The 25,372-nt window shown below is 36.0% G+C and overlaps 1 protein-coding gene across 1 annotated transcript in view; it reads right to left on the bottom strand.

The window, feature by feature from the left end:
• Positions 1–25,372, bottom strand: part of LONP2 (lon peptidase 2, peroxisomal) — a 120,016-nt gene that overhangs the window by 81,747 nt on the left and 12,897 nt on the right. The window contains exons 5-7 of the mRNA XM_080828152.1: positions 20,706–20,869; positions 19,296–19,390; positions 6,130–6,388 (exon numbers count right to left, since the gene is read on the bottom strand). Coding sequence (XP_080684278.1) covers positions 6,130–6,388; positions 19,296–19,390; positions 20,706–20,869 — 518 coding nt within the window. The remainder of the gene's footprint in view (positions 1–6,129; positions 6,389–19,295; positions 19,391–20,705; positions 20,870–25,372) is intronic.

The raw sequence follows: 25,372 nt of genomic DNA on the forward strand, positions 1-25,372 counted from the left end.
AAAGTCATGGAGAGAAAATAATATTCTAGGCAGATGTCCTTTCTCAAGAAGCAGAAATCTAGATCCTAGTCTATATACAAGCAATTCCTCTAAACCTTTCATTGCTTCCCGGAGCTTAGTGAATAAATCCAAACTCCTCTGAATTCAAGGCTCTTCACAATGCAGTCTGCACCACCCCACCCCCGGCCCGCAGCCTTCCTAACCTGCTGTCACTACACTCTTGCCTTATCTACAATCACAATCCTATTATGCCCCTTGTGCTTTTTTAACCTCTGTTAATATGGTACCTTCCTGCCCTTAATACTTTCCCCTGCCTATGTAGATCCAGAAATTCTAAACTTCTCCTGACCAACTCTCACAATGTGATCTTCCCAAAAATGCAACGTCTTATAGCATTTACTGGCCCTGCAATTCATCTGATGCAATTACAACCTAGTCTTTATTTATGGGTACCAAGTACATAGCCTTTTCTAAAGAGCCAATGAGCAAGCTGATGATAGAGAGTGAGTCTTATTACATAGTAGATCCTGCATATAGAAACAGAAGCTTGTTTTCCCAATTTATTTAAGGACATCAGATCAACCAAGCCAGCACCCAAAGTATTTTTCTTTCACCACTCTGAAGGCCAAACAAGCCTTTGAATACTGCTTTGAACAAACTACTTGACCTAAGTCTCAGTTTCCTTATATGTAAAATGGACGTAATAAGAGCGTATTCAACCTTATGAAATATACAATTACAATACACAATAGGTAAAGGACACAGCAGAGTGCCTGGCACACAGTTAGCTTTCAAAAGATGTTCACTGACGTTAATGTCTTTCCAGAGCACCAAGCACACTCAATGCCCTGAGTGTTCTTCAATCACAGGTGACATTCCCCAAATGTGTACTACTAGTCTAGAGGTCAAACAAAGAAGAGAACCATTAAATAGAGCCAAAAGCTGTGGAAAATATCTATAATGAGCTATCTTTGGCCAGGAGGTACGGTAGCAGGCAATCCACTGACTAAAGAAACAGAATAAATCTTTGGAATAGGTATCAGATAGTTAAAAATGTAGTAATACACAAAATAAAAATGTTCTCTTTCAATATCACCGAAAATAACCGCTTTTAAAAAATAAATTAGCATATCAAAATAACCTCCTGAGAAACTACATAGGTAGGAAATTAATGAAATTAATACTCTTACAAACAACAACTTTTTTGAGGGCAAAAAAAATTTTTCCATGTCCTTTTATCGTGTCCTTCCTCATGATATAACATCTAGAAAGCAGCACAGCACAATACAGGGAAGTCTTCAAAGAATGTATTTCTTTAATTAGTTATTATTCAGCCCATATACATGATTACCTAGAAGTTTTTCTTAAAACTGAAGTACACAAGTTAATTTAAAAACTATATGAATTTCTATTTTTCTTGTAAGTGGTACAGGCAGTTCAGAGGTTTATCAGGATTATTCAACTAGTCTATGACATAAATAAAACTGTAAATGTCTACATAGTTCAAAATGTTAAGTTATAAGATCACCATTTTTCATTTTTCAATTACAGTATCATGTATTTACAGCTCCATGGTAATCAACTACTTTACTACTCTGTGTCTGGGTATCTTCAAATCCAATGTAAGCCAAAAGGCTGGTCAGCCTGTCACTGTCACTGACATCTAAGTATCAGGAACAATATGTATTTACTCATCTCTCTCCCAATGTTTAAAGAAGGGGAGAAAACGGGCATTTCACCACCACCTTTTCATGCCTGCTCAATTAAGGAGCTTTAATGGGCTACAGTGCAAACTACTGAAGCAATACTTAGGAAGAATCTGTAATATAAAAATGTATGTTATAAGGTTAAATGGAAAGATGATTACAATTGCTTAAAAAAAAAAGGGTAAAAGCTGCCCAGTGAAAAGTCTGGCAGGAAATAAAATGTTAATAGTGATTATTTTTGTGAATGGTAGAAAACATGAGAATTTTTTTTTTCCTTTTTAAAAAAACTTCCAAATTTTCAAAAAAAAAATTCCAAATTTTCTACCAAGGGTGTATACATATCTCTTCAACTGGGAAAAGTAATAAGCCTTAAAAGAGATCCTAATGATCTCAAAAGAAAAACAGTCTTTAAGGAACTAAAAACAGTTCTTAATACGGCATGCCTAAACAAATCAAATTGTTATTCTTATAGCAGTCATTCCTAAATCTTTTTACGTACTCATTTGCACGGATGCACTCATTTAAAAGACCACAAGACTTCCAAAATATAAATATGTTTTAATCTTACTTGAATTCAAAAAGCACTCAGAGAGAACTTACCATGTTTGGCACTCTGCTGTGAGCATGGAGTGATACAAAGGACAATAAGACAAGCTAAAAACCCTACTCTACAGAGTTCATACTTTTCCCATATTTATAGTTTATCTCTACAGTAATGTACTATGAATGCCAGAGGCCTATATAATTTAATCATCAAAAGAAAACAACGGACAATAATTGGTCAGTTTAGAAAAGAGTAAGATCATAACTGACTGCACATATGTTAGTGGAGAAAGACTTGAATTGGGGCCTAAAAATAAAACTAAACTTTAAAGAGGCAAAGAAGAGCTATATGCAAATACAGGTTATAAGGAGGATAGTGAGTAAACTATAACATGTCTGGCATACTATGCTAAAAATATATTAAAAGCTTGCTACTTTGCTTATTTTCCCTTTGTGGAAACTAATAATGAAACAGCTAATTTATTTAAAACGTCACCATTTCAGGTTCATGAAGATGTATCGTGGAAAGCAAAAGTTCATTTTTCTTCTCACCTCGTTTGAGCCAAAGATTCCTTGCAATGGTACCATTTTATTATCTGAACAAAAAGCTGGCGAATCACTTCCAAAGCGTTACTATCAACAATAACTTGAGATATATCATAGCAGTAAGTATATTTCACTAAGAAACAACTAATGAAAAACTATTACACAAACATGATTTCATAAAACTTATCCTAAAAGAAGTTATATTTAATTGCTATGAACTGATTTAAATTCTTTAAATATTTAAATATAAAAATGTTAAGCTGCAAAAACTGTAAGAACAGGGATTCTGTGGCTTTTATGAAAGTAAACAGAAAAACCCCGGTGGAGGCAAACCCAAATGAGAAGCGTTAAGACGGTAAAGCTGTACTAGTTAATATGGAGCATCAACATGACTCTCCTTCCTTTAAGCCACTCAAAATAATATAAACAAAAACAATGGGCCAATGTAAAGTCAGATTATGATTTTCCAAGTTTAAGATTTCAATGTAAACCAAATCTTTCTTTTGCTTCCCCACCTCCCATTTCATTATCATTGAACTCTAAAACATACATATTTGTTTTTAAAATCAATTCCTAATAGCACCTTCCTTCATATAAACAGGTATTTCTAGCAAAAGGCTGGAGTTCTGAGCATGGGAAAATAGGAAAAGTGAGTGACAAAATCAAGAGAATAAGCAAGGAAGATAATATAAAGCAGCTCTGTTTTTCCCTGGCTATTTTAAGACTGCAGAACAGTGGTGCCTACTCAGAGGCTGAGGAAAAACAAAACTTTGCATGAACTCTAATTGTGAGCATGTGACCAGTACTTAAATGCCAAGACCTGGGTGTTTCCAAAATGCTTCCATTGTCACATGGAACCAGTTGTTCTCACAAACTCCACCCCATGATTGTGCTATAAGCTACTGTTCTTCCTCCCCTTCTTTTTACCTCCAACTCACAAGCTCTGACGTAAGTCCATACTCTGTTCTCAACCTCTGCTTCCCCGAATGGCCACACCCCACTCTCTACCTGCTTCCAAACAGGTTTTCAAATAAAAATTTTCTCCAGGCTTTGATGCCTTGGGAGGTTTGGTGGGTAGGAAGCCCCCAGTTGTACGAGGGCAGGCTGCTGTAGTGTTTAATGAAACACCTAGTACAGGGACAGTGAGGGAGTACTTCCCAGCAGGCACAGAATGACTCAGAATAATCCATACATCCTTTATCTGGCAACAACCACAGCCTCTATGCATGCCACACATTCCTAAAAAGTTTATATTTACACAAATTTTTTAGGCAAATACACAGCCTCATTTTACAAAAGACACAAAACAGATTCAATTTTCTTAATGATACACATGTGGAAGTATACTCACTTGAACAGATTTTATGTCTAACAGTGTAAGTAAAAACTTAAAACAGAGCTCTGCTTGAAACCAACAATCTTCTTAAGTGGTGAGGACTATGATATTACATATTGCCCACCAACAGTCATCACAAAAATACATTTTTCCACAATTCTGTCACATAAATTAAATAATAATGCTAAAAACAGGATGTTTTAGGTACTATTTAAAAATCAGATTGAATTCATTGAAGGTTTTAAATGTAAACTTGCCTTCCTGAGAATTTAAAATTAATAATTAAAGCTAACTTTTATCAAATGCTTACTATTATGTGTCAGGCACTGAGTAAGTGCTTTCCAAGCCTTACTGAATAAGCACGTCATGTGCTCATGATATTAATTTCATGACAATAATTCCACAAATTCCCTAACTTCCATCAAACACTTACACAATACTATGCTACAGATATCAAAAGAAAGAAGTGAACTAAAACAACTCTGAATGCATGAATCAAGTCACTTGAATGGGAAACATCTCCCAAAAGCTCCTGAGCTAAAATAAAAAGATTCAGGCTCTAGATCCAGTTTCTCTCAGATTGGTATAACGCGCCAATTTCTTTATAAAAGCAAAGGACAGCCTCTAGTGGCACATATGAGAATAAGCAGGTCTAGGTGACAAAAAGAGTTAGAAATTGCCAGAATGACCCAGATCAATTCCCTAACCTAATCTGCAGCCCTCATTGCTTATTTATTGAAATCTTGGAATGATTTTTCTTTAATGCATAAGAACTGTAAATAAGCAAATAAAAGAAAAAAAGGACCATTTTTCATGGAAAAGTTTCTGAAAAGGTTTCCTGCCTAAGGCCAATGATCTAATGAATAAAACAAACGGAAAACAAGATGCTATAAAAGCATCCCATTCTCCCCCCAACACACACAAGTTTAATCCATATTCACCAAACTGTAAATATGCATCTAAATTAGCCAACTTAAATTGGCAGTTGGTTACTGCCAGTACCTGCATGATTTTCAAAGCCTCCATGTATAATTCAGATTCCTTTAACAACTTTAAGACTGAGGGTATGACCTTGAAGAGAGAAGTTTTATCTTCAGTTTAATTACTTCCTACTGGAAGTTAAGCAGTTTCTTAAAAAAAATTTTTTTTAAACCTGAGATATCACTGACATTAGTTTCAGGTTTACAACATCATATCCTTTAATAAGCATCCATGATTTCTACATTTTAAAGTGTTCTTTAATATACACACTATAGGTATATTTTCTCACAACTTGCAACTGCTATGAAACCCTTAAACCTCGAAACAGAAAGTTCATGCTTTCCCAAAGCATCTTCCACTCTGAGCAACAGAGATCAGAGAGAACAAAACCATGAACATAACATGCAAATCTGATTCTAATAATGTCAGATTAATCAAAGACTCAGTTCTCACAGTTCAATGTATTTTTATAGAAATGGTGTCAAAATTGCAAGGATAGGTCTTAGTAACTATCCTTTCTCCTTATTACTTATACCCATATGGAAAACCAGCCTTCTTAAAAGAAAGTTAAACTGAAAACACGTTTGTTATCAAAGATTTCTTCCCTTCTCCTACCTGCCCCAGCTGTGTTGTACTTATTTTTTAAACTCTAAGAGTTAGGGGTCATTATTTATGAAATGCTACTGGGCCAAAATGAATGTAAAGACACTGTAACATCTAACCATAACTGATTTATAATTACATTCAAATGAAATTTCAGGAAGGCTGAGGCAAAGACTAGTTATCCATTGTCATACAAATAACAAGGTTAGTTTGGGTTCACCATTACTGTTGAGGCTCTACGCCAGCTATAAACATCCTATAGATGTACTATAAATAAGTACTATGAGTGTCCTTTTGATTCAAGGTATCACAAATAGCCCTTTGAGAAAAAGATATACATTTTGCCTTGGCTTCTGAAGGGTTTTAGTCAATTAAAATGGAAAACCAGAGGCTAAACTGAGAGAAAGAGTCTACCTGTGTCCTCGAATGTCAGACTGATCACACACTCCTCCGAGTGCAATCCTGTGGAACTCCCGACCAAGAGTTTTGGCCACCGATCTTCCCACACTTGTTTTACCAACTCCGGGAGGGCCAACAAAGCAAAGAATGGGGCCCTTCAGGTTGTTCTTCAGCTGTCTGACAGCCAGGTATTCCAGCACTCTCTTCTTCAGTTTTTCCATAGCATAATGATCATTATCCAGAAGAATCCGGGCTGCTCGAATATCCAGATGGTCTGTCAAATAATCCCAGAAGTAAGTACACAGAATTTTAAATGGAAGAACTGCTTTTGAAGCTGACAAGAGTCAAAATACGTTTTAGGGAGGAAAAAAAAAAAAAAAGGTGACAAGATGAGAAAAAAAGTGGATCTTTCTAAATGAGTCTTCAGGGAGACCCGGACCTGGTTTTTTTGCTTAACAGGATTTAGTATCAACAGAAATAGTAAGTACTACATACACAATTAAAAACTCAAGGAGGGTGTGTGAGTGGCTCAGTCAGTTAAGCATCTGCCTTCGGCTCAGACTGAATTCCGCAACAGGCTCCCAGCATAGTGGGGCCTCTGCTTTTCCCTCTGCCCGCATCCTCATGCTCTCACGCATGCTCTCTCTCAAAAATAAATCTTAAAAAAAAAAAACACCAAACCCTCAAGTTTATATTCCTATCATTTCATTTTCTAGGTACAGTTTCCTTCTATGGAGACATAATTTCTACATATTCTATTTGTGCTGGCATTTGTTTATCCTTTTCTGAAGTGTTTTTCTTCTTATTACAGAAGTAATGCATGCTCATTTCAAAAAACCCAGTGACACCAATACAAAGGAGAAAACTGTCACCCATAATCCCATGTGCTCAAGAGAGCATCCCTACCTTTACTTTGGTGTGTACTATGGTAGGTTTTGTACGTGTGTGTGAGTATACATGCCCTATACCTATTTTTCAAAATGAGATTATATGATACCTTCAAGTTTTGTAAAAAATTTTTTTTTCACCTTGCGTATTATAGACACCTTTAAGGGTCAAATGTATTTTTTAGTAATATTTTAATGGCTATATAATATTCTATTATTTAACCATCCATACTCATTTAAATAATTCCCTACTGCTGAGCATTTAGGTTATCTATAAACCTTTACAGTTATAAAGCATGCTTTACTGTGCATCCTTGTAACTAAATCCCTACCTATATCCAAAACCACTTCCTTTAACTAATCTATAGGGAGAGGTGCTGGGTCAAAAAAAATACATTAGATGTATAAAGAACTATCTAAGTTCTATCAATTAAAGTCTCACCAGTAAGGTATGAGTTAGGCTTTATTTCTACAGCCAAGGTTTCATCAGGTCTACTGATGTGCTTTACTACTTAAAATACTTGTAGATTAAACCATTAAATACTCATGGTCACTAGCAAGAATTCATCAGCTGAGTGACATCTGGGGGATGATACCTGGCCACATGATAGTACTGATAGAGAGAGGAGAAACTGGGAAGAAAGAAAACACACACAAGTCAACTCTTTCAGTTATTTGGAATCTGCTCCGCATTCTTCCTACAGAGAAGGAAAAAGAAATAGCCTTAAATGGTAGTTTGGTTTCCAAGCTAGTCTGAAAAAACCTAGCTAAGCAGTAATATATGTAATTTAATTATAGTACTGTTGCTTTTAGTTCTGGCTAAGTGATTTGGAAAGGGAAGAACAAAACTTCTTCCCCCTTCCTTGGCTTCAAACTCTAACTAATAAATACATGAACAAATGAAAGATAGGAAGTTTCCCAACTGTTTTATAATGCAAACCCAGACTCTAAAACCTACCACAGCAAACACAAAAGAAAACTTCAGCCCAGTCCCATTCTGTATATTAAAATTCTACTAAATCAAATCTATTCAGAGTAATCTACTAAGGCCTAGTGGGATTTATTTTAGTTATGCAAAATGGTTTAATATTAGGTTACTGATGTATTTACTACATCACCATGCCCAAGAAGCGAAACTCGGCATCAGAATGTCATTTTGTACCTAAAAGGCACTTGTTATAATGAAATATCCACCCCTAATTAACATCCAGTAAACTAAGAATAGAATTCCATGTAATTTAGAAAAAATTGAAAACACTCTGAAGGAATTTCTTCTAAGAAATATGCCAAGTAAAAACAATTTTAAAAAGTGCCTTTTAAAAAGTGCCTCGAACATTTGAGGAAAGATAATTTCCACACTACATAAAGTATTGTTTTGTGTCTTTTTCTATACTGGATACATTTTTTTCTGATTATTCGTTTCAATGATTCAAAATGCATGCTTCCTATTTCAAATAATATATGTAGTTACGTGTAAAAAGTATAAAATGAAATGAGTATTAGCTCCTTGAGTTTTTAGTTGTGTAGTACTATTTCTGTTTATACTAAATCTTTTTCACAACTGGAAGACTGAAATGGTATCTACTGGCCCTTTCCATTCAAGATGGGAAAATCAGCAAAACTCATTTCTCCAAATCTTTCCTTTCTACTTTTGGTGATCTCTACTTAGTTAAGCTTCTCTCTCAACAATCATGAAAAACATTTTCATGGTTTTGTAACCACACTCGTAATAATTACTTAGATCTAATTCTATATAGGAATGGCTCAGAAATTCAACATGCCTCCCTGTATATCACAATTTACCCATTTTCAGTTCTCTGCTGGAATACTAAACAATAAAAAGTATGTTCATGTGGGGCAGGTACACGAATGCTATGCATCTCTAATGCTGACACACACCCAGCAGAGACTGAGTTTCTAGCGTGTGGGTGGTCTCCTTATATAGTTGTGAAAATAGTAACAGCTTTGTCCTGTTTTTGTACTTTTTGTTTATTTAAGTAAAGAATAGGAGTCAGCACTTTTGCATTCAATTAAATGTTTCCCTCCAAAATCTGTACAATTACCCTGTATAAGCCTGGTAAAAATTCCTGATTAGTAATTAAGTTCACTTTTTAAATAGGACAAGTGGAGGAGGGAAGAAGTTGAGAGCAACTTACAAGGCTACTGATGGCAAATAATCAAATCTGCAATGTTAATATTCTCAGGACATTACACTATATATTCTATATGCACCCTGCATTTCCCTTAAGTCATTAGTTAGAATAAATCCTAAGGCAAAGAAAAATGTTACTGAGATAATACCAAAATTTCAAAATAAGGCCCCGGGATTACCAAGTTATCTAGATGCTCTTAGCATAATATGCAAGTCCTACTGTCAAGAGAAAGTAACAGGGTTTGAAAATTGTCATAACTCCATCAACAACAACAAAATAACTATCAAACATATACTATCAGGGAAGCTTGGTAGGTGAAACAAAAGCAGAGCAGTTAAATAACACATACAAAGTTTAAATATAACTTTCTTGCCCAGGTCCAAACTAACGGAGCAGAGCCCTCTCCCAATCTCATGGAACAGGACCAGTTCACTTAAGTTAACAGAAGACTACTGGAACTAAAATGGACTTCCCAACAGCCCAGTGAGATCAGGACCGACAGCTGACCACAACTGGGTCAGATGACCTGAAGAGAGGCTAAGTCAATGGGAACACATGCTCTCCTCCATTCGTTTCACTACGGAATTTCCAAAAAGGATTTTGATGAAAGAATTAAATCAAGAAATTCAGCTTCAGTTTGTTTGGGAAAATAACTCAACTAGAAGGGAATGTGGTCATGCAAACATGAAATAAACTAAGAAATAAATTTACCAGCGTAGTAACATTAACAGCTCTATGAACAGTAGCTAAAAACCTGGAAACAAACCATATACCCATCAATAGGTAAATGGATAAACAAATTACTAATCTATGTAGCAACATGGACAAACCTCTAATTATGCTGAAAAAAAGGAGTACATACTACATCATTCCCTTTTATAACATTTTTGAAAATATGAACTAATCTATAGAGGTTGGGGATTCGGAGGGAAAGATGGGAGGTAGGGATTACAGAGAAGCATGAGAAAATTTAGGAGGTGATGGTTATGTTCGCTATCTTATGGTAATGGTATTATAGATATACATGTTAAAACTCGTCAAAGTATATGTATTATGTATGTACAGTTTACTGTTTATCAATTATACCAAAATAAAGCTGGAAAATAAAGCAAATAAAGCAAAAAAAATGTATTGCTTCTGAACAACTGCTTCTATAGTTCATCAGTGCAACCTAATTTAATCTAATGAAAACTTAGATTCTCAGAATTTAAGAGAAAACAAAATGTGAATTAGCCTTTTAATTTTATACACAAACATTCAAACAGAGAGAAAAACTTAAAAACAAACTAAAATCTAGAGAATGGGATGAATGCAAATTTATAGAGCATCATTGAAGAATAATTAGCATAACTTAGAACGTACCTGCTTTCCACAATAAGAGCCTAAGAACTGTAAGAGGAATGAAATCTAAGGGTTGTCAAAACAAAAGGAAGATGATCAGGCCAATTTCATCTTAGTACTACCTAGCCATGTACATTTAAAATGTGTGAAGATGATCCTGGGACGCCTGGGTGGCTCACCCAGTTAAGGGTCTGACTCCTGATTTTGGCTCAGGTCATGATCTGAGGGTTGTGGGATTCAGTCCCACATTGGGCCCTGTGCTCAACAGGGAGTCTGCTTAGGATTCTCTCACTCTCCCTCTGCCTCTCCCTCTGCCTGTGCATGCATGCATGCTCTCCCAAATAAACAAATAAATTTAAAAAAATGTGTTCGGTGATCCTTTCCAAAAAAAAACTAATTAAAAAGGAGTTACTTTGAGGAAGGAGGCAACATGGTAGAAGAGTATGGGATCTCATCTCATCTGGTCTCTTGAATTCAGCTGGACCCCTATCAAATCATTCTGAACACCCGTGAATTCAACCTGGGATGTAAGAAAAGAGTTGAGGAATTCTACAAATAGAAAAGCGACCAATTTTTGCAAGGTAGGCAGTGCAGAGAAGTGAATATGAAGGGATATATCTGAAGATAAATGGCGTGGGGATGGAGGAACTCTAAGCAGGCTACTGGAAAGTGATACAGCCCCAGAGTGAAAAATTGGGACTTTTAGAAGTCTGCTCCCATCAGGGACATTCCTGCCTGAAAGGTGCTCAGGTGGCGAAGCGGAGAAGAATCCTAGGTGGGGCAGTGTGGTCTCAGGATCCCCGGGGCCAGAAAGAAAGGGGGTGCCTGAGCCAGCAGAGTTTCCAAGCACTGGAGTGGGGAAACTGGCTATGGTCAGCAAGTCTGGGAGCACACTCTCAGCTTGGTTTGCCATAAACCACAAACCATGGCACGAGTGGGCAGCCAATCTCCATTTGTGGGCCCTGCAAGTGGCAGGCCCACAGCAACCCTCTTCCCTCCCCCAGGAGGATCAGTGCAGTTGTACACTGCAGGAGTCTGCAGAGTGTGGCATACACAAAAGCACAGACACTTTTCCCTGAGGGTTTACTGAAGAGAAGGGGCTGTGATCTTTTAGCTCTGAGGCTGGAAATTAGGGTACCACCATTTTTATTTTCATCCTCTAAAGTGGTGCAGAGAGCCTTCAGGGAGCAAAAGCCACATGGAGCAAACTTAAGTAGCTTACACTGAGCCTGGACCTCTGGCAAAGGGTGGTACAGCACCCGCAGGAAAAGACACCTGAGAAATCAGTGCAGCAGACCCCCCCACCCCCACCCAGAAGACCAGCTGGAACATCAGAATACCAAGTTTATAGAGCACAGAGAACTGCAAAAAGCCAGGGGAAAACAGTACATAGAATTCAAGGGGTTTTTTCTCATGATTCTTTAATCTTTCAGTTTGAAATTTTTCTTTTCTTTTCTCTTTTTCCTTTTCAACTAGTTTCTTATTTTAATCAACTCTTTGTTTTTAAGTCTTTTTTTAACTTTCATTTTTACATTTATATTTTATAGATATAGTCTTACTTTTCAGCTTCCTTTCACTAAATTCAATTTTATTTTTGTGTATATAAAAGTTTTGCTTTCTTTATAATTTTGGCATTAGTGTCTTCTAACAAACAGACCAAAATACACCTAGGACGAAGTGGACCACCCTATTTTGTCCACCTGGGAGATTATATTCTCTCTTTTTTCCCTTTTCTTTTTTTTCCCTTTCTGTTTTGGTTTCTGACTTCTTCAGCTTTGTCTAGTGTGTATTTTGCTTGGGTCGTGGTTGATAATTTTGATATGTTCTCTTGTCCATCCATTCTTCTCTGGGCAAAATGACTAGAAGGAGGAATTCATAACAAAAGAACCAGAGATAATACTCTCTGCCACACACCTAATCAATATGGATATAAGTAAAAAGTTGGAGATAGAATTCAGGATAATAATTATAATGTTACCAGCTGAGCTTGAAGAAAGCATAAAAGACACTAGAGAATCTCTTCATGCAGAAATAAAATCTAATCAGGCTGAAATTAAAGATGCTTTAACTGAGATGCAGTCTAAAATGGATGCTCTAACAGGTATGGTAAATAAGGCAGGAGACAGAGTGACAGAGAAGACAAAATGATGGAAAAAGGAAGGAATTTGAGGAAAAGAGAGAAAGAGAGCTAATGGACTACGAGGGGAGGCTTTGAGAAATCAAGTGATATCATAAAGCTAAACAATATTGGCATTATTGGTGTCCCAGAGGAAGAAGAAAGAGAGAGGGCCAGAAGGTATATCTGAGTGAGTCATGGCTGAAAATTTCCCTATTCTGGAGAAGGAAAAAGGCATTCAAGTCCAGGAGGTACAGAGAACCACCCTCAAAATTTGATAAAAATAGATAAACACCCCAACATATAATAGTGATGCTTGTAAATTTCACAGATAAAGAGAAAAGTGAAAGCAGCTCGAGACAAGAACTCCTTAACCTACAAGGGTAGGAACATTTGACTGGCAGCAGACCTATACACAGAGTTTTGGCAGGTCACAAAGGACTGGCACTAAATGAGAAAAACATCCAGCCAAGAATACTATATCCAGCAAGGCTGTGATTCAGAATGGAAGGAGATATAAAAGAGCTTCCAGGACAAACAGAAACTGAAAGAATATGTGACCACCAAGCCAGCCCTGCAAGGAATATTAAGGGGGATTCTGTAAAGCAAAGAGAGACCCCAAGAGTAACATAAACTAGAAAGAAACAGAGACAATATACAGAAACAGGGACTCTACAGGCAAGACAATGACACTAAATTCATACCTTTCAATAGTTAACTCTGAATGTAAATGGGCTAAATGCTCCAATCAAAAGACACAGGGCATCAGACTGGATAAAAATGTAGGCATCAATATGCTGCTGTCCGCAAGAGACTATTTTAGACACAAAGATGTCTCCAGGTTGAAAGTGAGGGGGTGGAAAACCATTTACCATGCTAATGGACCTCAAAAGAAAGCTGGGGTAGCAATCCTCATATCAGACAAATTAGATTTTAAACTAGAGATTGTAGTAAGAGATGAAGAGGGACACTATATCATACTTAAAGGGTCTACCCAACAAGAAGATTTAACAGTTATAAATATTTATGCACCTAACTTTGGAGCAGCCTATTATATCAACCATTAATAACCAAATTAAAGAAACACAAAAATAATACAATAATAGGAGGGGACTTCAACACCCCACTCACAGCAATGGAGAGATCATCTAAGCAGAAGATTAACAAGGAAACAAGGGCTTTGAATGAAACACTGGACCAGATGGACTTCACATATATATACAGAGCATTCTATTCTAAAGCAACAGAATACACATTCTTCTTGAGTGCACATGGAACTTTCTCCAGAAGGGATCATGTCCCGTGTCACAAATCAGGTCTCAACCAATAACAAAAGACTGGGATTATTCCCTGCATACTGTCAGACCACAATGCTTTAAAACTAGAACTCAAACAGCAGAGGAAATTTAAGAAAGAATGCAAATACTTGAAGTTAAAGAGCATGCTACTAAGGAATGAATGGGTCAGCCAGGAAATTAAAGAAGAATTTAAAAAACTCATTGAAACTAATGAAAATGAAAACAGAGCTGTTCAAAACCTTTGGGATATAGGGGATATATTCCCCCAAGAGGGAAGCATGTAGCAATACAAGCCTCTCTCAAGAAACAAGGTCTCAAATATACAAGCTAACCTTACACCTAAAGGAGCTCGAGAAAGAACAGCAAATAAAGCCTAAACCAAACAGAAGAGGAGAAACAGTACAGATTAGAGCAGAAATCAAGGAAATAGAAGCTAGAAGAACAGCAGAACAGATAAACAAAACTAGAAGCTGATTCTCTGAAAGAATTAATAAGATCAATAAACCCCCTAGTGAAACTTACCAAAAAAAAAGAGAAGGAGAGAAAGAGAAAGGACCCAAATTAATAAAATCATGAATGAAAGAGGAGAGATCACAACCAACAGCAAGGAAATACAATTTTAAAAACACATTATGAGTAACTAATGCCAACAAATTAGGCAATCTGGAAGAAATGGATGCATTCCTAGAAACATATAAACTAGCAAAACCAAACCAGGAAGAAACAGAAAATCTGAACAGACCATAACCAGCAAGGAAATTGAAGCAGTAATCAAAAATGTACCTAACCCTAACCCTAACACACAAGAGTTCAGGGCTGGATGGCTTCCCAGGGGAATTGCACCAAACATTTAAAGAATAACTAATACTTATGCTTCTGAAACTGTTTCCAGTACAGAAATGAAAGGAAACTTCCAAACTCATTCTATGGGGCTAGCATTACCTTGATCCCAAAACCAGACAAAGATCCCACCAAAAAAGAGAATTATAGGCCAATATCCCTGATGAAAACGGATGCCAAAATTCTCTCCAAAAAACTAGCCAATAGGGTCCAACAGTACATTAAAAGGATTATTCACCACGACCAAGTGGGATTTATTCCTGGGCTGCAAGTGTGGTTCAATATTAGCTAATCAATAAACGTAATATATCACATTAATAAAAGAAAGGACCAGAACTATATGATCCTCTCAACAGAAACAGAAAAAGCATCTGACAAAATATACATCTTTCTTGATTAAAACTCTTCACAGTGTAGGGATGGAGGGGACATACCTCAGTATCATAAAAGCCATGTAAGAAAAGTCCACAGAAAATATAATTTTTAACATGGAAAACCTGAGAGCTCTTCCCCTAAGTTTCCCCAAGGAACACGACAGGGATGCCCACTCTCACCACTCACTGTTGTTCAACATAGTACCAGAAGTCCTAGCCTCAGTAATCAGACAAGAAAAAGAAATACAAGGCACTCAAATTAGCAAAGAAGTCAAACTCTCACACTTCTCAGACATACTTTCTGTGGAAAATCCAAAAGACTCCACCCCAAAATTGCTAAAACTCACACAGGAATTCAGCAATGTGGTAGGACATAAAATCAATGCACAGAAATCAGTTTTATTTCTACACACTAATGAGAAAGAAGACAGAGAAATTAAGGAATCACTCCTATTTACAATTATATCAAAAACCATAAGATAGGGGCACCTGGGTGGCTCAGTGGGTTAAGGCCTCTGCCTTCGGCTCAGGTCATGATCCTAGGGTCCGGGGATCGAGCCCCACATCGGACTCTCTGCTCAGCAGGGAGCCTGCTTCCTCCTCTCTCTGCCTGCCTCTCTGCCTACTTGTGATCTCTGTCTGTCAAATGAATAAATAAAATCTTTAAAAAAACAAAACAAAACAAAAACAAAAAAAACATAAGATACCTAGGAAGAAACCCAACCAAAGAGGTAAAGGATCTGTATTCAGAAAACTACAGAACACTCATGTAAAAATTTGAGGAAGATGAAAAGAAATGGAAAAACATTCCATGCTCATGGACTGGAAGAATAAATATTGTTAAAGTATCTATGCTATGCTACCCAGAGCAATGTACATATTCAATGCAATCCCTATCAAAATGTCATCAAAATTTTTCACAGAGCTGGAAAAAATAATCCTAAAATTTGTATGGAACCAGAAAAGACCCCAAATAGCCAGAGGAATGTTGAAAAAGAAAACCAAAGCTGGTGGCATCACAATGTCAGACTTCAAGCTCTATTACAAAGCTGTAATCATCAAGATAGTGTGGTACTGGCATAAAAACAGACACACAGATCAATGAAACAGAATAGAGAGCCTAGAAATGGACCTTCAAGTCTATGGTCAACTAATCTTCAACAAAGCAGTAAAGAAGATCCAATGGAAAAAGGAGAGTCTCTTCAATAAATGGTACTGGGAAAAACTGGACAGACACATGTAGAATGAAATTGGACCATTTTCTTACAGCATATACAAAGATAAACTCAAAATGGACAAACGACCTAAATGTAAGACAGGAATCCATCAAAATCCTTGAGGACAACAGAGGTAGCAACCTCTTCAACCTTGGCTGCAGCAACTTCATGCTAGACAAGTCTCCAAAGGCAAGGAAAACAAAAGCAAAAATGAACTATTGGGACTTCATCAAGATAAAAAGCTTCTGCACAGCAAAAGAAACAGTCAACAAAACAAAAAACAAAAAGGCAACCTACAGAATGGGAGAAGATATTTGCAAGTGAAGTATCAGATAAAGGGCTAGGATCCAAGATCTACAAAGAACTTATCAAACTCAACATCCAAAAAAACAAATAATCCAGTCAAGAAATGGGGGAAGACATGAAAAGACATTTCTCCAAAGAAGACAACCAAATGGCCAACAAACACATGAAAAAGTGCTCATATCACTCAATATCAGGGAAATACAAATCAAAACCACAATCAGATACCACCTCACACCAGTCAGAATGGCTAAAATTAACAAGACAGGAAACAACAAATGTTGGCAAGGATGTGGAGAAAGGGGAACCTTCTTATACTGTGGGTGGGAATGCAACCTGGTGCAGCCACTCTGGAAAAAGCATGGAGATTTCTCAAGAAGTTAAAAATAGAGCTACCCTAAGACCCAGCAACTGCACTACTAGATATTTCCCCAAAGATATAAATGTATTCACCTAAAGGGGCACCTGTACCCCAATGTTTATAGCAGCAATGTCCATAATAGCCCAACTGTGGAAAGAGCTGAGATGTCCATCAACAGATGAATGGATAAGGAAGACGTGGTATGTGTGTATATATCATACATACACACACAGGAACACTACTCAGCCATCAGAAAGGATGAATACATACATTTACATCGACATGGATGGAACTGGAGGGTATTATTTTGAGCGAAATAAGTCAACCAGAGAAAGAAAATTACCATATGGTTTCACTCATATGTGGAATATAAGAAACAGCACAAAGGATCATAAGGGAAGGGAGGAAAAACTGAATAGGAAGTCATCGGAGAGGGAGACAAACCATGAGAGACTCCCTCAACTATAGGAAACAAACTGAGGGTTGTTAGAGGGGAGGTGGTTGGGGGAATGAGATAATTGGGTGATGGGCATTAAGGAAGGAACGTGATATGATAAGCCCTGGGTATTATACACAACTGATGACTTACTGAACACTACATCTGAAACTAATGATATTAAATTGGCTAATTGAATCTAAATAAAATACAAATAAATAAAATACAAATCTAAATAAAAACAAAACAAAAAAACAAAGATAACAGACAGCATATACCAAACAGCATTTCTAAAACCACACTATCCTCTATATACACCTGATAAATGGTTATCTAAAACTGTGATTTGGAAAAAAAGAAAATTTAATGTTGCTGCTTTAGGACAGAAAGTGTCAAGAAAAAATGTAGCATATACATTAGAAGCAGAAAAGATTAATACATTCAAATTAGTGTTCAATGTAAAGAAACTGGGAGGAGGAAGAAATGATCAAACTAGATTCAAGTTAATGCATTAGGCTGTTCCTCCTGAGATTCTTATTGAAAAAACTTTGTAGCATATGAAATCACATATTCCTTTAAGGTAAAATTAAATGTTTATAGATTAAAAATGGCAAAGTCCAAATACAGTGCTCCTTTAGTTCCCCAGCTCCCCCCCAAGAAAGGTTCTTGCAATTAATTGTATTTTCAAAATACCTTATCATTATTATAAATAATATCTTACTTAATAATAACTTGTATAATACAAATAGTATATTAAGTAAGATTTATTTATTGTTTTATTACTTTATTATTTATTTTATTATTTTCTTAGTTTTATTACATTCAGGGACTATATGGTCATTTTCCATGGAATTTAGAACCTGCTAAATCACATAAGGGCTCAACAAGATTTATATTTAATCTGGATTATGTATTCTCTTAAAAATAAATTTGATGTATAACACTGTTTAAGGAAAAAAAAAAGAGGAGCTATTTTAACCTTAACATTGTCCCACCATAGTTAATTTAACAAGAATGTGCTTCATTCTAGGAGGCAAAAACAATTTTTTTTAAGTTCTCAGTAGTGGAAAGGATGGTCCTCTGTAGGTTAATAGGAAAGTATTTTTCAATATTAAAAATTCAACATCTGGAAATCTGGTTTGTATGGCACATTTGTGGGACATAAATGTGTGCTTTAGAGGAAACATTTTAAAAAAATCTCTAGCATTTTCTTAAATGTAGGGATTTTACTAGCCAGGATAATATATCTTTAAATTTTCAAAAGTCAACCATATGGATACTCCTATGCCAGCAGCAGTTCAGGCAATCAATCCACTGTTGAACTCAGTAAACCTTGTGTGTAATACCAACCTGTAATACTAGCCTGTCCAATAACAGAAACAAGTGCAAATAAATGGTTCTAAGAACTATGAGAGTCAATGGTGTATGTCTCATCCCAAGAGAAAAGAGCAAATCCATAGGAAAGAGAAAAGTTTTACTGAAGGACATAAGTTAAACTCACTGGATAGGCTTTTGTATGAGAAAAACTTTGAAATGGTACAACTGCTCCATTTACAGCTATATATAACTATTTCTTTAAATATTAATGTTCATCATTGACTGAATACTGATATTAGGAAACACATCAAGAATTACAGAAAATCCTATTTTCTCCAAAATCAGGCAAAAGGTACTTTCATGTAGCACCTTCTTTTCCTGTTTGGTCCCAAGACCTAGATGATACAAGTTCAACATCTAAATACTTTATGTCAGAACTACAGTAACAGTAAGATAATAAGTGGTGAGTATTTCAACAGAATCATGAGCTTTCTAAGTAACATTCAGACTGTAAAAAGGTGTTATTTTGTTGGCTTACCAGTTGTACTTTTGTTCCAAGGAAGTTCCACCATAAGTTCTAAATAATTTCTAGTCAGAGCATATTCTGGCATTGACTGAGGCATTTTTTTGAGTCTGTGGGGAAAGAATACATAGCAAAAATGTTCCACAACATAGAAGAATTCCCTAAAAACACAAAAATCCCGCATCTGCCTTTCTGGGGTCAGATATACTGTGCATATTTGATTTTAAAAATCTGGATTTTTTTTTAAAAATCTGGTTATTTTGTTTTGTAATGTACTTATGGAAAAAAAATTAAACAGATACCTGCAAACTGGGGGGGGGGGGGTGCAGAGGTGGGGGATGAAACACTGTATCTAATTCTATCCTTGAAATATGACCTTACCAGTATCAGTATCTCACAGTGGGAGTCTCAAGTCACATTTATCCATTGATATACCTATCACAGTAAGATTTAAGTGCTTAACCATGCATAACACAATAATTATATATTTTTTGTATCAGAGATGAAATCAGCTCATCAAAGCAAGCTTATATCAGATATTTAATTAAAAATGCAACTCCCATAATAAAGGCAGTGTTTAACAGTGTTCTGCCCACAACAGATATTCTACATTAATTAATGCCAGTCAATATAAAGTATTCCTGAACTGCAACTCACATCCTTAACTGTGAGCCTGAGAAAGTCAAGTATTTAGTTACTGAGCATTCACTTAGGTTCATATAATTCACTAATAAAAGAAAATGCAACATAGTTATACTGTGTCAAGTACAGAAAGAAAATACTGGTTTTCTATTTGACCCTGAGATTATCCATATACCCTATGCTGTCATCAAGGTTTCTGTGTACTTTACCGTATACAAAGAGAAACTGACAGTCCCTGCCCTCTAGAGTTTACAATCTTTTTTTCTAAAGAAGAAAAAAGTGACATGTGAAGAACATGATAGGTGAACAAACACTGTGTCTAAACAAAGTACAACCTATTCATTAAGACAATAAAAAGGCAGTTAACAAGAGTGATCATGTTTGACAGTACACTATAGGTGGAAGAACTGCATCACTTATACACAGCAACTGAGAAAAAGAGTTGGGACACTGGTGTTAATTCAGCAGTATTAAGAGAGTTTTAAAATCAGATTCTGCTTGAGGAATGAAGAGGGATAATCTGAAGATTCCACAGATCACAGCTATAATCTGAGAATTTGGAAAGCCATGAAAGGTAAAAATTGACATTGGAAAGATAAAATGAATAGAGTGGTCTATATCTACATTAACCATAAGGAGAAAGGTTAAAGAACATAAAACAACTCAGCTTTCAATTTGTGATCCAAAGAAGACTCAAGTTTCCATGAGTAATTAATTTTCTAACATTAATATGCAAAATGAAAATACCAATGAGTGGATAGTTTCTTTTTAGCATCAATTTACCTTTTTATCTCTTTAACACAGACCTTATGGGCCTGCTCTGGCATACTGGATGTTCGTATTTTTCTCTCTAGCATGACAATGTCATCATTGTCTTCATCCTCATCATCATCTTCTAAGGCTCCTGGGATGTGTGTAATCCTCCTAATAGGACGTATTGCTACAACCTAAAATAGAAAGTAGAAGAGTAAAACGGTGTGTCAAGATAAATTGGAAATGAGGTACCTAGTCACACGCAAGGTTATAATTGGTGCTGAATAACACTTTCATAGAGTCTGCATCTTTAGGAACTACGTTCAAAATGATAACTAAGAAGCACAAGCACATATAGAAGCAGCAGAATTTCAAAAGTGGACCAACATAAAGTGGACATTACTTTACTATGTGCTTATACTACAAAATGAGAAAAAAATTCAAGAACTGGCTCTAAAAATAATGAAAACATCTAGGACTATCTTTCTTTGAGCTACTACTGCAGCCACTACTTTCTTCATTATATTACTACTTAGTAACTGCCAGCAGAATAAATTCCACTTTCCCTCTTATAAAATTTCTAACATCTTTAATGTTTCTACCATTGACTGTATTCTCGTTTATCTCCAACACACAGAAAAGTCTTCGTCCTTTCAAAATATTTCATCTTACCTAGGTCCCTTTCAGTTAACTACACACTCTTGACTCTTTACTTTCCTTTTTCTGATGTTCTGCTTTTCCAGCAAGTGGCTTTGACCACCACTTCCCTTTCCTCCTTAAGTACTTAAATAATCTGTACTTCATATTTTGGCTTTTGTCTCCATTATGTTGAAACTGCTCTCTGAAATCCAACAACCATCCTCTGCCAACTCAAATGGCTTTGTGTTCTCTTTCTCCACAACTTCTCTATCATATTTTAAAACTTTCAAAGTGCTCTTCTGAAATTCTCAACTCAACAATATCATGAATCAACACCAGCAATCACTAGAGCAAAATGACAGGTACTTCATTTAAAAGCATGGCTATTTATTTTTTTAAACTATTATTGTTATCTATTTAATACATTCAAATATAAAAACTTAAAGACATAATGCAGTAAATAAAAAAGCAATTTTATAGAAACAGAAATAGTGAAACTATACCTTTATCTACATAACTCACTGGCAGAAAAAATAAATAGTTTGAAGTATGGAAAACTGAAACTAAAAAAATTTTCAAATGAGAGTTTTAAAAAGCACATCAATTATTTCATTATTGAGACATAAGTAATCTTTTATACAATCTTTTTCTCCGAGCTACTAAAGAGTGCTTTTCAACTCTCAAGGAATAGGCAGAGAAAGTTCTAGGCTTAACTCCAAATATTATCCTCTGATTCCTACATTTTCATAACTATTGCCTATTTGATCATTTTCTGAAATGATTTTGAACACCTTTCTATTTAAGCAGGAGTATTTTGTTGATAACAGCTGGCAGTTTTCTGTGCCTCCCAACACAGTGTACGCCTTGCTTTTGTCTTTCTGCACAAAAGGTACAACTAAATTAATGATCTGATCTCAAATCAGAAGTAATTCTCATTTCTGCTGTTTGCTTGAAACAGAATCATGTCCTGAAACAGAAACACCAGACAGGCTACTTCTGTCTCTGTCATTCTCCTCCACCCTGCTTTGATGCTCCTTCCTTAGTCCCAGTGGTGAGGAATCCTTCACCTTGCTCTTTTCTTTCTACAATGTATTCTCTTTGACGAAGGAACACTTCTATGTTGATGACCATCAAATCTCTAACATTATTCTGAACCTTCCACTTACTTTCTAATAGCCTTCAGAGGCCTGTCATTTCAACTCTTGCCCAAATCAAAAGTATGTTCCTGATCTTAACTCTGCCCACACATAACAAGAGTAAAATTGATAGCTCAAGGGAGACTTCAGACAGACCCCATATAAATGTAATATAGGATAATGAAGGTATCACAAATCAATGGGGAAGTGAAGAATTATTTGTAATAGTGCTGAGTTAAATAAAAAGCTGTTTGGGACAAAATATAACTGCTATCTTCACTTTAGGGCAAAATAAATTACATATGGATTAAAGAGTTAAATGCCTTTTAAAAGTCAGCTTAAGGTAAACTGAAAGTGCCTATTTACCAAATCACTGGAGGATACAGGACTCTAAGCTTAGAAGACAGAAAAAGATGAGCAGAGTTGGAGTAAATGAAAATAAAAATTTTTTTAAAGTTAAAAACAAAAAAGTCAGCTAAATTATGGCACAGCATAGTGCCACAGTCCTTTTAGGAAACAATTTTGTAGTATGTTCTTAATACTACATTAAAAAAAAAAAAAAAGAACATTTCAATAGATGCAGAAAAAGTGTTTGTCAAAATACAACATCCACTCATGATAAAAACCTTCAACAAAGTAGGTTTAGAGGGACCATACCTCAACACAATCAAGTCCATATATGAAAAACCCACAGCTAACATCATCCTCAATGGGGAAAAATGGAGAGTTTCTCCTCTTGGGTCAAGAATAAGACAAGGATGTTCACTCTTACACTTTTATTCAACATAGTACTGGAAGTCCTAGCCACAGCAGACACAGAAAGAAAAGGCATCCAAACTAGCAAGGAAGAAGTAAAATTTTCATTATCTGCAGATGACACCATACTATATACAGAAAACCTTAAAGACTCCACCAAAAAACTGCTAGAACTGATAAATGATAAAGAATTCAGTAAAGTCACAAGATACAAAATCAATGTACAAAAATCTGTTGCATTTCTACACACCAATAATGAAGCAGCAGAAAGAGAAATTAAGAATCAGCAGGAGGAGAAATTAAGGAGTCAATTCCACTTACTACTATACCAAAAACCATTAAGGTACCTAGGAATAAACTTAACCAAAGACTTGAAAGACCTGTACTCTGAAAACTATAAAACACCAATGAAAGGAACTGAAGATGACACAAAGAAACAGAAAGACATTCCATTCTCATTGATTGGAAGAACAAATGTTGTTAAAATATCTATACCACCTGGGGCACCTCGGGGGCTCAGTGGGTTAAGCCTCTGCCTTCGGCTCAGTTCATGATCTCAGGGTCCTGGGATCAAGCCCGCATCCAGCTCTCTGCTCAGCGGGGGGCCTGCTTCCCCCTCTCTCTGTCTGCCTCTCTGCCTACTTGTGATCTCTCTCTCTGTGTCTAATAAATAAATAAAATCTTAAAAAAAGAAATATCTATACCACCCAAAGCAATCTACACATTTAATGCAATTCCTATCAAAATACCAATAGCATTTTTTTTTTCACTGAGCTAGAACAAACAATTGTAAATCTGTATGGAGCCACAAATGACCCGGAATAGCCAAAGCAATCTTGGAAAAGCAAAGCAAAGCTGGAGGCATCACAATTTGGGACTTCAAGTTATATTACAAAGCTGTAATGATCAAATCAGTATGGTACTGGCACAAAAACAGGGACATAGATAACGGAACAGAACAGAAAACCCAGAAATGAACCAATAATGATATGGTCAATTAATCTTTGAAAAGGCAGGGAAGAATAACCAATAAGAAAAAGACAGTCTCTTCAACAAATGGTATTGGGAAAACCAGACAGACAGAACAATGCAAAAGAATGAAACTGGACTACTTTCTTATACCGTGCACAAAAATAAATTCAAAATGGATTAAAGATCTAAATGTGAGACGAGAACCTTAAAAATCCTAGAAGAGAACATAGGCAGTAACCTCTTTGACATCCGCTGTAGCAACTTCTTCCTAGATATGGTTCCTGAGGCAAGGTAAACAAAAGCAACAATAAACTACTACAGCAAGATAAAAAAATTTCCTGCACAATGAAGGAAACAATCAACAAAACTAAAAGGCAACCTACGGAAGGGGAGAAGATATTTGTAAATGACATATCTGGTAAATGGTTGGTATTTGAAATACATAAAAAACTTATAAAACTCAACACCCAAAAAACAATCCAATTAAAACATGAGAAGACATGAATAGACATTTTTCAAAGAAGACATTCAGATGGCCAACAGACACACGAAAAGGTGCTCAACTTCACTGACTGTCAGGGAAATACAAATCAAAACTATAATGAGATCACCTCACGCCTGTTAGAAAGACTAAAATAAAAAACTCAAGAAACAACAAGTATTGGTGAGGATGTGGAGAAAAAGGACTATTGGCACTATTGGTGGGAATGCAACTGGTACAGCCACTGCAGAAAACAGTATGGAGGTTGTGCAGAAAGTTAAAAATAGAACTATCTTATGATCTAGCAATTACACTACTAGGTATTTGCCCAAAGAATACAAGAATACTAATTCAAAGGGATACGTGCATCCTGGTGTTTATAGCAGCATTATTTACAACAGCCAATTATGAAAACAGCCCAAGTATCCATTGATTGATGAATGGATAAAGAAATTGTGGTATAAATAAACACACACACATATACTGGAACATTACTCAGCTACCAAAAAAATAAATAAATAAATAAAAGAATGAAATCTTGCCACTGGCAATGACCGGTGGAGCGAGAGAGAATAATGGTAAGTGAAATAAGTCAGCCAGAGAAAGACAATATTATGTCATTTCACTCATATGTGGAATTTAGGAAACAAAATCACCGAGGAAAGGGGAGAAAAAAAACAAAGGCAAACCAAGAAACAGACTCTTAACTACAG

The sequence above is a fragment of the Martes martes genome (assembly GCF_963455335.1).
Source record: "Martes martes genome assembly, chromosome: 17".
NCBI lineage: Eukaryota > Metazoa > Chordata > Mammalia > Carnivora > Mustelidae > Martes > Martes martes.